This window comes from Centruroides sculpturatus, unplaced genomic scaffold, assembly GCF_000671375.1.
Source record: "Centruroides sculpturatus isolate CEXI.00-Female unplaced genomic scaffold, Cexi_2.0 scaffold381, whole genome shotgun sequence".
NCBI lineage: Eukaryota > Metazoa > Arthropoda > Arachnida > Scorpiones > Buthidae > Centruroides > Centruroides sculpturatus.
Window position 1 is genome coordinate 48,830 of NW_019384670.1, and position 13,499 is coordinate 62,328.

Consider the following 13,499-nt stretch of genomic DNA (forward strand, 5'->3'; position numbering starts at 1 on the left):
TTAAAATTAAACTGATACTTTAATCATAATTTGTTTTGATTTTACAACTAGATACTGAGGAGTTAACTAATATCCAACTCAGTGATTCTCAAACTTTTCTGAGTCACCACTCCCTTGGTTCCATAAACTTATACTCAACACCCATTAACCCATTTTTCCTTGTTGAGAAAGGCTTGGAAATATTCTTAGAAAAACGCTTCTATGAAATTCACACTTTATGTCCTTACCACATTTGAAAACCATTAAACACAATGTTTCTTTCTTCTCATTTTAAAAGAGGAAATAGAAAGATGGTCAGTGACCCCAATCTTCACCTACAGTCACCATTCAGAACTCTGCCACCCACTTGCTTCTTTTCACCCTCCTAGATTTACTCACCACCCACTTTGGGAATCACTGATCCAGCTAATAGTGTCTTATATTCTACCTGACAACTATTATTATGATGATTTTAAGGTATTGCTTATAGAAATTTATTCACTACCTGAAACTAACTTTATTCAGTGTGTAGACTTTAATGATAGAATGGGGCATTCTGATTATTTGTCATGATTTACTTGTGACTGACAAATTGCTTTGAGAGTTTTAAAAGATTCTATTGTTAATGATAAAGAATTTTCCTCTATCATTTTTGTGAGCTTAATCTTTCTTTTAAATGATTTATAGTCAGCAGATGAAGATAATTTTATCTACCATGCAACTAAGAGAGGTAGTGTAATTGATTTTGTGATACAGACACAAGAAATAAGTCATTTACAAAATGAGAATATATGTGTTTTATCAGAGATAGGCTCTGGTTGTTTTGAATTACAAACACGTAGGAGTTTTGTCTTCTGGACAGGTTTTATAGGCTAAAAATTAAAGTATACACAACACTAAAATGGTACTGGGTTCTATGTGACCTATTCCATCAATAGTTATAACTTTAAATATAAGCAGAATTAATTTTTTTACTCAATGATTTAATCTTTATTACTTTATGCTGCTCTTATATGGGCAAGGACAATTTCCATTTTATCTTCAAAAAAGTTTTGTTATATAATAAAATTCCAGCTTTTATATTGCATTTAGAGTTTGGTGTTTCTAGAATATCAGTAATTATAATAAAATTAATAGTTTTATTTTGGATTAGACTTTTGAAATCAGATGATAAGTTAACTAGCATATAACAATTCCATAAACTGTTCAATAATGGACAATTATAGATGGATGTTGGCATTGAAAAATCTGTCAGATCAATATGGTTTCTCTTTTCTCTTGTTGTCTCAAGATCCTAATTTGATTGAAAGTTATCAAATGTTAATTATAAGTGTGTGTTATGAACAAAGCATATAAAGAGATTGATTTTGGTTGGAAAAGACCAAGCATTTTCAATTATATTGTAGTATTAAAACAACTTTTTTGTGAGGATTATTTGTTTATAGACATAAATTATCATATAAAATTATAATATTTTGACCACATGTCGGTTGGAGAATTTTGTTACATATAATAATAGACTAATATATAATAATAAGAAATCTGTAGTATGCAAATATGTGAAACTTGGAAATATGCAGTGGGTCCCAAATTCATCCAATCAAGGAGGCCCTGCAGCACATCCTAGAGAGAGAGAGAATGTGAAAACAAGCTCCGAACAAAAGATCTGTCAAAGACTTCAATAAAACATAGGCCAATACTACAAAGCCTTTGTCAAGTCTAGGCATCATTATGACATAAGCAAAGTTGCCAACATTTATGCTGCAAAAAGGAGGAACCACAAAATGAAGATTATACACAAATACAGGATGTAAATTTATTTCCTCAGATGTCTGTTACAATGTATATATGCTCTACAACAAAAATTGGTACAACTCAAGTTTGTAATTCTCAACTAACTCAACTATGATTTGTAAGAAAATTTTTATTAAACAAATAACACTTCTTTTCTTACTGTTCACGACAAACCTGTGCTGTTTGCACTTACAGTGGGTGATCGGTTAATGAACATAATCTGTTCCAAGACTTTGTTCACTATCCGAATTGTTCGTTAACCGATTATCAATTTACCATAGGTTTGTATGGGAATTTGATTAATTCCTTCTAGAGACCCCAAAAAATAAAAAATATAAATAAACGTAGTAAGAAAGTATATATGTAATAATAAAAATACATATATACACAGACTTGCATTTTTATTAGTCACGTGTTTTTGTTTGTGAGGTTAAATAATCTGTCTAATGTCAGTTGCTTTTTTCTCTTCTTCAGGGTTTTCAGAATTAATAACATTGTAATTGTAGAGATTCACAAGCCTTATTAACCTCAACCTGGTTTGTATGTCATTGTAAGACCGTTGATCTGACATCCCCCACTTCTTCAAAAGATCTTTAATTAATTAATAGCAAATATCGGCATTAATCCTTTTTTTCATAATAAAACATATCTCACCGAGTTTCTTGGTGTTCTTCATTCAAGAGTCTTGGGGTTCTTCTGTCGTCAGATCTGTTTCGGGTTCCATAATGAGCTCTTCAATGTTCTTTATTTCTCAGATGTGATATTTGTTACTCTTTTAGCTGCTTGAGTATTCTTAATTATACTGTATTTTTCTTAGATAAGATTGAACTGCAGCCTACTGTAGATTTGTTCAAGCCATACTGCCCAGTAACATCAGACATCTTCTGCTTATCTTTGCTATTATACTCTCACCTTTTGAAAATAAAAACCAACGCAAAACTTAATGAGTGCCCGCCCAACAGTCTCCCAAATACTATAAAAGAATTGTTTGTCAGAGAAATATAAGGCTGGAATTACAAGAAAGTATTTTAAAGTTCGGGGAATACTATCTGATTAGTATATATCGGGTTGAACGTAGACGTTGACGTCTCCCGCGTTCCAAAAAGTTACCTAAAGACAAAGGAAAATCAATCGCTATTTGCTATTTCCGTCGCTTCTTTTTATGTTTGTTCAGTGAAGTGTTAGTTGTCTGATCATAAAAATCTTTCGCAAAAGTGTTTGTTAACCAATCACCCACTGTATACTGTTACAGGTAAGGTAACTCCAATTTCAACAATCAAATTCTTTGCCATAGGTTTTCTTTTTTGCTCAACAGGTCAGTTCCATATTACTTATATCATTAGTTCACAACTCAGAGAATCAGTTGTTATATTCAAATGACTGATTCATTAGAAGTTCAAAAGAAGCAGAAAACTATATAATGTCTTATTTGTCTTTTAAAATGCAAATGTTTATTTTTGAGATTGTACCTACAGACATATGGACTGATTCCAAGTCAATTATAAAGAAACGGATGCAAACTAAATTGTGGGAGTTGTATGACGGAAGAAATAGGCCTGGGATACCCATCTGGCAGATGTGGTTATAATTTAAATTTTTGTTGTCGTTTGAAATTTTTCAATGATTAGGGCACAACTAAACACAAATATCTTTGTGTAAGTAACATGAGAGCTTTGAGTAACTTCTATTTTTTCCATTGCTCACAGTCTACTACGCCAGCCCAAGAGGTACAACACAATTGTTTAGGAAGGCAGTTTGGGATTTCAACTATTTGCAATCTTTGTGTTTAGGAAGATACAGAATTTTGTATGGAATATGTCTATATAAAAAATGCTACTACTATTCAAATTTTCTTTTCATCAGTTTAATGCCTTTAAAAAGGGAAAAAAATGATAGTAACAAAGCCTGTTAAAGATTGCAAAATAATTAATATATGGTTTTATAAGCTTTATCTCTTTGGTACATAAAGATAATTTCTCACCAATGAATGTAAATGTATTAGATAATTCTTCATTCTCCTTTAATTTAACCAAGCATAACCCGATACTTAAAAACTTATCAAACTATTAATATAAAGATCTTTGTCATTTTAACAAAACACAATTCAAAATTATTTCACATACATTTATTATTGGCTTTAGTTAGATTAACACAAAGAAACTAACGACCGTCCTGACGGCGGGCAATTGTTCTCGTTTCTGATGTTATTTGTCATCGTTTGTTTACAAAGAGTATTAAAAAAATTTCTATGGTAATAAAATCTGTGGTGTTTCTGACCCTTCCGTATAGAGTGATAAATTTTCTCGTTCGAATTTTTAGCGTCAGACATTCCGTCGATAATCGACACTAAGTGTTACGGATGGCGACGTGCCGATCTGCAAAAGCTAGTATTAAAACAGTTAAAAATATTATAACACTTTTTGTCCACGAGTAACTTTTCTCGTCGTTGAGGATTTCGTATCAAATTGGATTTTTTGTCACGTGAGCGGATCCGGAAGCTTCGTACGCACGCGCGGAACGGAGACCGGATTGGGTTGACCGTGTTTCCGCTTTGTAAATACTGCATGCCGACGTACGACAGCCTGTATAATAATATGCTATTTCGTGAATAAAAAGTTCTTTAAAATCGATTATCTTGTGTTTTTTTATTTCAATATTATAGGAAAAAAGTAATGAAAAGTAGTAACTATTACAATGGAAATGAGACAATGACTTTTAAAATTCAAAACCGACCAAATTACATTTTTATTCCATTTAAACGTTTACGGTGCATTCATTATACTTTGGAATCTTAATTAAAACCATCTCCGAATTCCAGTCAGAATCATTTTATTTACAAAGGTTTATTTTTGCGCAGATTTTTAACTTATTTATTATACATATGTCTTAGAGTCGCTCTATCAGATCACAAAGTTTGGATAATTAACGTTTCTGTTAAAAATGACAAATCAATAACCAAAAACGAAAAAAAAAATGGCTGGAATGATGAATCATTACTTTTCAAGCCAACCTCTGGCAATTCGGCTTTATGGAATATTTTAAATGCGTCAATGCCGGCGACCAGATCACGTGGCGATAAACTAACGTATGTGCCCAGTGTCCATTCTGGTCGGTTTCGAAACCCCGAGTCGAAATTCTGTCACCCCCAGTATAAAAACAAGAAACATTCTTGATCCAGCACAGAATTCCCATTTGCAAACTATAAAAAATTGAGCAGGTTTTCTAAAAGTAGACGACGCATACTGTTTGCATGCACCTTTTCCAATCTTATTTATAGAGTAAGAAAGCAATGGACGACGAGGCAGATTGAAGTCTTGGTCGTTTCGAGCACGCTAAAAATACGGAAATTTGTTTTATGTACATGTATGCCAAACAATAGGCGACTATGCTATGGTGGCAAACATACGCTATCTTTCTCGAAATAGTTTTCGCAATACTACTTGGCACTCAAAATTTTCTTTATTTTCCCATAAGAATAAAGAAAATTTTTCAAAATAAAATTAAGTACCAATTTTATTACAAGGATAAATATTTAAAATAATATATATACCATATACCGCGTACCACATACAGAGAGAAATTTTATATATATATAATAAGATGAGTATTTCCCTGAAAATTAACATGACTTGGGAATGTACAAAATTTCAAACTTTATTCCTGTTTTAAATATAAATATGTACGTATAATTTGAAGCTTATATCTGTGTGTATATATATATATATATAACACAATTTTAATAATTAAAAGAGAAAAACAGAACTAAAACTTTTGTTTGAAATTATTCCCAGAACATATAGAAGTACACAACACAAAATTGGAAAAATAAAAATATAATGAAAAACAAAATTTTTATCAAAGGAATAAATATAGTTTTATTATGGTAATACTGTAAATCAACGTTCAATACTACTAAAATTGTATACGGATATAAAATTTCCATTGGCGGCCATCAAATCGGAGCAAAATTACTTGCGTTGTGTCGGGCCTCTGAGACTGCATACGTGCAATTAATTGCAACCGGTGGAACGATTGGGTGGAGGAATGCAATATCTAAGGTTGGGTTGGTGTGGTACGGTTGAAAAGGAAATGCAATTATTTTATTAATGTAATTAAAGAACTTAAAATATATTACATCTAGTGCTGTTTGGCATGTGGAATGGTATTTCGTAACATAGAAAAAGTTAATTTGGATTGCTGAAGTTTGGTAACAAAGTCTGCCCCGTTCCATTTGACCAAATATTTAAAATAAATGATGCCGTCATTGGCTATGCAAATGAATTTTGGGGCGACCGTCCGCTTGATGGTTATTTTAATTTGGGTAAAAACAGACTTCTCAATAATCATTTCGCTGGCTTAATGCATAGGCTAATATTAATACAATGGGGCGACGAAGTCACATTTTTCTCGTGCAAATTTGTTGCACGAACTTTGAAAAATCCAAGACGACGCCGTCGGGTCGGTTTTGGTGACATTCTTTTTCTGTTGTACGGAGAGAGACAGTCCATTCGGGGGTCGCCGGCCACAGACTCTAGTCGATGGCCAATTTTTGTTCGGTCCAAACGTTACCAGAGTTTCTTCGGTGCCTGTACAGTTTCTTGTGGTAGCTCTGAGCCATAGAATTCACGATAGATAAGACGAAATACAGTATCATCGCCAAGACGACTTTCTCAAATGTCCAAGAAAGCCAGCTACTTTCCTGTTAAAAGAAAAAATTTACGTAAGTATAACAAAGAAATCTTACATTATTTATTCTAATGCTTATTGAATAACATACATTAAATAAATTTCTACTTGTTGAATTCTGGAACAAACATTACAATTATAACGATTCTAGATGTGGGGAAACAAATTTATATAAGACAAAAGGTGGAATAAATCAAAAACACTATATGATGATGTGTGTAGACAACTCAAATATTCCACATTCTAAGAAATAAAGGTATAGACAGAGATGACTAGTTATTTTTTCAAGTATTGATAGTGCTACTAATGTTTTGACAGCATCTTTCAAAACAGATGCATTGGCAATGCAGGAAGAGATCTACATAAAGGAGAAAGACAACCAACACCTAGGGCTTTGCAAATTTGGTAGTATATTTTAGTAGTTACGTTTCAATAATTACTCATCTGATGATTTTAATTGTACCTATATTTGCAGAACAATTGTTTTCAAACTTAAAATTGATTGAAACCGCTTCCTATCGACAGCAAAGAGACTCTTCTCTTTTGATTGTTCTTTGAAAGAAATATTGCTACATAACTAAATACTTTTTCTGTAATTGATGTATTTGGCACTTCTGAAACTGGGAGCGCATGTCTTTTACACCTATTGAATTTTCTAATACATTGTAAGACTGTTTGTATTACTGTAGTATAGTCTCTCTTAGAATGATTTACACACACACAGTTTTGGGAATTCCAAAGAGGATGTTGTCTACAATGTCTGTGTAACTTTTTCTTGATGATAGGAAATAAAAGTAAAGAGCCAGATCTGACCTATATGGTGGATGGCTAGTTGTCCCGACACCCCAAATTCCATAGAAATGTTGTTTACATTTAAAGTGTGGGCCAATACAATTGTCTTGGTGCAACAAAATTCCTTGGGCTCTGGAATTTGCCCACTACCATAAGCCCAACTTTTGGACTTAGGGTGGAGGACTAATTTTTGATTTTCCAGTGCAATTGTTGCAATCCATCTATTTGTGTGGAAGGAAATGTTTTGCCATTTTTCAACCAAGACTCCAAAGTCACTCAATCTCAAAGGCAGGGTGTTTGTTTAGAAACATTCAGATTGATGAAGGGCATTATATCCAACCCTTGATAACTTATCACCACAACACTGTGGATTGCAGTTTCCATTACTGAAGTTTTGGCTCATATCTTCACAGTTTCCAACTTGGACTGTCTCAGTATTTCTGGTAGGACACCCAGAAAAAACACAATTTTCAAATGCACAGGGTTTCTGAAACAATTATGACACACAAACAGAATTAGTTTCAAAGAAGATTTTAAAAATCTTAAAATACAATGGCTTGATTTCATGCTACCATATTAACATAATATTTTTGAAACAACTTTTGTTGTCTGTTGACTTACTGATATAGTATTCATATCTTTAAACACATTATAAAATGAAGCCAATTGGTTTTATTTTACAACAACTATTTCAAAATAGGTTATGAACACAGCTTCAAAGTTGGCAGAATTTCTTATTTAAGTGAATGGATTCCTTCCTTCTTTCTTACAGACATAAATAATTTGAATAGTTAGTTAATAAACATTTTTCAACTTAAGCCACCTTTTATTTTACTTTAAAATGCATTTATCCCCTATATTTTTATGACATCAAAAAAGTATTAACAAATATACTTGATTTGCATTTTAAAAATACAAGCATTTAGCAATAATTTCAAATACATGCTAAACTAATGCAAGTTTTCTTTAAAAAATTAATTTGAGGCAAAAGGTTTCTTTTTAATAATAATACAAGACTCACACATTTATAAACCAATAAATATCATTAAAATAATAATAAAATGATAAAAACCATTAACCAATAAAATATTTAAATCATACATTTAGCTGACATCATCTCAACATAGTGAACCTTTTAACTATATATGTTACCGCTAAAGCTCGAAATCCGTTAATGTGCGCATTACCTAGCTAATCTGCAGATTAACTAGGGTGATCCGTTAAAGCTGCGAAAATTGTTCAATTTCTCAAATTACCTAGGTAATGTTCAGATTATCTAGGTAATCTGCAAATTACCTACTAGGCACTCGGTAAAGTGAAAATAAGATTTTTGCTGGAACAACAGCAACGTTTCTGTACGCTTAAATTAACATAATGTTATTTATTTAATTTTCAATATCTAAAGAATCAAGTTAATACAATCAACAAATTAGTTGATTGAATCAATCATCAATCAATTAAAAAAACTTTAATACAAAAATCAAACGGTTTAAAATATTACTACAATTAGGGAAATGAATTTGCAAAACATATGATAAAATTGTACTTACTTATTAGTGCAATCTAAAGATTGGTGACACTTTGAATTACGTAGCAATTGGTTTTTGCGACAAGCACGCCTATTTGTGGTACATTTAGATTTGCAGTCACATTTTCTGAAACCCTGCCCAGTACCAAGGGATTGTTTTATTGCTGTTTGACGTAAAGATATTTCTACAGCAGGGACATCCATCTTCTTTCGTTAAAAATCTCTCTTTGCAAACACTGAATTCAGATTTTGCATACAATTGTTTTAAAATACCTGTTTTAGTATCAAGTTTATAAAAGCCATCCTCTGTTTTACTAAGAACCACAGCTAAAATTGAACGTGCATCAGTTTTTGCTCTGTCTTCTTCGGGTACTTTAATTCTCACAGCGAAACCTTCATCGACGTTTGGGTGCTTTGCATTAGAAACTGCTAACATTTTCTTTGCTTGCTTTTCTAAACATTTCTTGGCTTCATCACGCTGTATTTTCTGATCCATATTCTTTTTACAGATGATGCACAATACATTCTTACCATACCCTTCCTCTTTAGGATCTACTTCACCACAAACTGCGTGAACAAACATATTACACGATTTACACTTGTGAGCACTTGATGCTGCTTTTGAGCAAACAATACAGACTATGTCTTGTATAGTGCTCTTTACAGGCTCCGTACGAAACTGTGATGGCGATTCTGCTGAAGTTGAGAGTAACTCAGTGATGACTTCTTCAACTTGCAGAGGCGATTCCTTGGAGGTGCAGGGTAACTGAATATTCTTCGTGACTGCATCATCAATCAACGGTATAGAAGGCAGTTTAAGATTACTATCGGTAAATTCTTGTATTTCTATAGGTGATTCTGTAGAAGCGGGGGATAACGGAATGTCCTCTTGAGTAAGATTTGACTGTGATCTCATAATCACAGTCTCTTGTGAATCTTCTAATTTTTCAAGGTCTTCTTCAGTTTTTATCGAATGTCAAACAATTCTCCGGCATGGACAAACTTTTTCAAACCTTTCTCGCGCATCTGACAACGGCTCAATGAGTTTTTCACAGCCTCGTACAGTCAACACATCACACCTTTGAATTATTTGATAATCTCGAGATGATTCTTTCTTCTTGGAAACTTTTATTTGCTTTACATCTTCAATTATGGAATCATACTTTGGTTTGTTATTAAAACACTACGTATTATATTTTAAATCTTCGCTAAAGAGGTTTGCGAAGAATCTTTTCTTGATTTTACTCACCAATTCGGTGCTTGCTTGCATTCTAGGATTTAAATTTATCTACGTAAAAAGAAGGAGTGGGGAAAGGAAGTGAAAGAAACAAACTTTTGAACTTTAACGATACGGAAGCTGTTAATGTGCAGATTACCTAGATACTCTGCAAATTACCTAGGTAATTTGAGAAATTGAACAATTTTTGCAGCTTTAACGGATCACCCTAGTTAATCTGCAGATTAGCTAGGTAATGTACACATTAACGGATTTCGAGCTTTAGCGGTAACATATACACTATTATACAACACTAGTGAAACAAGATTTTAGATAATTCATTCATTGTATTGTAATAAAACTTGATGGCTTTATTTCTTCTCATGCATCGATGAGCCGTAATTATTTCTTCTTAAACGATTCACTGTTAACATGGTCACCTGATATTATGTATCATTTAATGCCTTTGTATGGCAAATTCACCTTTCCCAGTTGAAGTGGTGTGCTAAACTTTAAAATGTTCATGTATTACTGACATATTGTACATTACTCATCAGTCTTATAACTTTAGTTACACATTGCACATATCATCACTTATCTACCATGCAAACACAGCTGTAATCCATCAATAAAATTATGTACTACATATTTGTAAAACATTTCATTGACAACTTTCTGCATTTTAAAGCAGCCATTTTACAAAATATTAAATAAATGCGCAACACTTATTGGTGGAAATGATAATTTTTTCATTAAATGCTCTTCCTACATTGACTAAAAAAATGAATCTAAGCCATCCAGCTCCACAGAATAACATGTAAAAATGAGCATGTAAAGACTTCATCCTTCATCTTTTAGAGGAAAACTGGTTCGACAAGCAAAACTCGTGTCTCTCTAGACTCTCTAGAAAGTGTTAAATATATAATATGATAATATTATATATTTAACACTTGATAATTTTTGTTCCAAGTTTTTAAAATAATTTAATTTGACAAAGAATTTACTAACTTGATGTACAGGACTTCCTATTTTACGATGCAAATTGGCCTTTTGCTTTGCCAGAAATTCTTCAAATGGTACTTTAAGATATCCACCTACATAAGGAATGTGTCTGTAATGTAAGACTGTCAGTTAATATTTTACAATTTGAAATTTTAAAATTCTTATAATAAAAAATTAAAAAAATGAATTAGCTAAATATATTTTATATACTAACCCAACCTATAAATATGAAGTAATATATTTGAACACACACATTTATGATTAATTGTGGAGACAACCATTTCTATACAGAGTGGTTCTAAACTATGGAGACAAACTTCAGGTGTTGATTTCTGGCAGACAACGAACAATATGGTCCTATCAATATACAAGTATGTCTAGAAATGCACTGGTGCAGCAATAGACCTACTTCTGTTTCCATTTGCCACTTTCACTGATAGATTAGTTGAGAGAGGCCTGTCCAGTTGTCAGATTTCAATCCTCTTGATTTTTACTTGTGCAGACATCTGAAAAGTGTCATGTACACTGAACAGTTTCCAATGCATGTTGGAGCAATGTATGGATGCTATATATGCCATACTGTTGTGCAATATTATATCCTGTGTGTACAGCTTGTGATGCCTATTAGTGCCAACTACCTGGCACCAGTGCATTTTTGGACATATGTTAATAGGGCCGTTTTTGTCCAGGAATCTATTCCCAAAGTTTGGAACCACTCTGTAAATCATATACTTACTGCAGAAATCCATCAAGTCCAAAAATATTAAAACTGAAAAAAATGCAGCTTAGTACGAAAAATACTTAACAGAAAAGAAACTATTTTAAAAGTAGAGAAGCAAAATATTTAGACTAATAAATACTTACAGGCTATACTTTAGTGATTTTTATAATGCTCTGAGTGAAATAATAATAATTTTTTGTAAGAAAAGCCTAAAATCTCAAAAAAGCAACTTAAAATCTCAGAAGTGAGTAAAAAAAGAGTCTAATAATGAAAAATGTCTGAATGGTGATTGAAAAAACTACAGTTATACCCAATTATAATGTCATCCATGAGACTGGCAATTTTTTGATGTTATAACCTGTAAAGTACTATTTTATTTTTCTGACTTTTCCAACGATTATCGACACGACTGTGTGTCGGAAATAGCCGTTCCCTAACGGGTACTTTACGCGGATTCGCGTTAGTGTGCCAGGCCTGGACTTTTAGCGTGCACCGAAATTAAATAATGACCAAGTTTGTCAATAAGAAAGCAAATATTTAATTAATTTCTAGTAATAAACTATATACAAAATTTAGTAAAAATCAACAATAATTTATTCAATGAAAATCAATAAGAATCAACCCGACAAAACTCAAATCAATCTAGTTTCTAACTTAAATCTATTCCCCTTTGGAATTCAACAAAACTCAAAGACTTAACTTATATACAATAATTCTTATGAATTAAAGATCCTAATCGTCACCTCAATATACTAGGAACCTATTTCCTCAACTCTCAAGACTTTCTCTATTCGTCGATCCACAAATCAAATAACTTCAAAATTGCCTTGAAACTATTTGATCCTATCAAACACCTCTCTCGTTCACTGCTACGAAAGCTCACCAAGCTCGTTGCTATCTGGAGTTCACCTCCTTTAATTTTACGTCAGAGTATTTATACGGACGTCCACATACTGGTGTCGCCTTGTCAGTGACGACTTCATGTTCTATCATATTAGTTAGTCCCGGCTTATCTGTAAACAGTTGCGGGTATTGTAATAATACGTTTTTCAAAGTCACTAACCTTTCACCACTCAAAGTGGTTTGGAGTTCGTCCCACTTGGGTGAAATTCTCTCTTTTGGTTGAATTACGTCCAAAGAAACTGTCGAATTTTTAAAATCCATTTTTAATCCATGGTTCTTGGCGAAATCACGCCCTAGTAAGCATTGCATAATAAGTCCTTTTACTACCACGCATTCCTGACGAAGGGTGATATTTCCAATCTGGATCTTTGCCATAAATTTTCCAATTGAGGTTCCTTTTCCTCCTTCAATGGCTAACTTAAAATTCAGTCCAGCTTGTAACTGAATATTTCTATTCTGCAAATAAATTTTCCTCCACACGGAATCATTAATCAAAGTAAAGTCAGAACCCGTATCAATCAGGGCTGAGGTTAGTACTCCATTAATAAAAACGTTTACCTCAGGCAACTTGGAGGCTTCACTAACGATTAGTCCTACGGTGGAGGCATTTAGTTCCATACTGGAGACAAGATCCTCCTCTCACTGTCTCCCGTCTAGTTTAACGGTTTTCTTTTTCCATTACCCCTCTTTTGCCAAGTTACTTTTCGTTCGGGACTCTTGACACTCGTCTGATCAGGTTGCTGTTTTCCTTTGGGACAATTCCTCGAAAAATGTCCCACCTCACCACATGAGTAACAGGTCATGGGTGACTTTGCCGGTGCAAAACTTTTCGGCTCTATCTGTTTACTTATTTTTCGACAGTCCTTAATCGGATTTGT

The 13,499-nt window shown here is 32.9% G+C and overlaps 1 protein-coding gene across 2 annotated transcripts in view; it reads right to left on the reverse strand.

Annotated features, from left to right (window-relative positions):
- Window positions 1-4,398: 4,398 nt before the first annotated feature.
- LOC111626687 (vacuole membrane protein 1-like) overlaps window positions 4,399-13,499 on the reverse strand; it is an 81,116-nt gene continuing 72,015 nt past the window's right edge. For both annotated transcript variants that reach the window (XM_023370168.1, XM_023370170.1), the window contains 2 exons: window positions 11,004-11,106; window positions 4,399-6,472 (listed from right to left, as the gene is read on the reverse strand). In XM_023370168.1, the coding sequence (XP_023225936.1) occupies window positions 6,305-6,472; window positions 11,004-11,106 (271 nt within the window). In that variant the 3' untranslated portion in view covers window positions 4,399-6,304. The remainder of the gene's footprint in view (window positions 6,473-11,003; window positions 11,107-13,499) is intronic.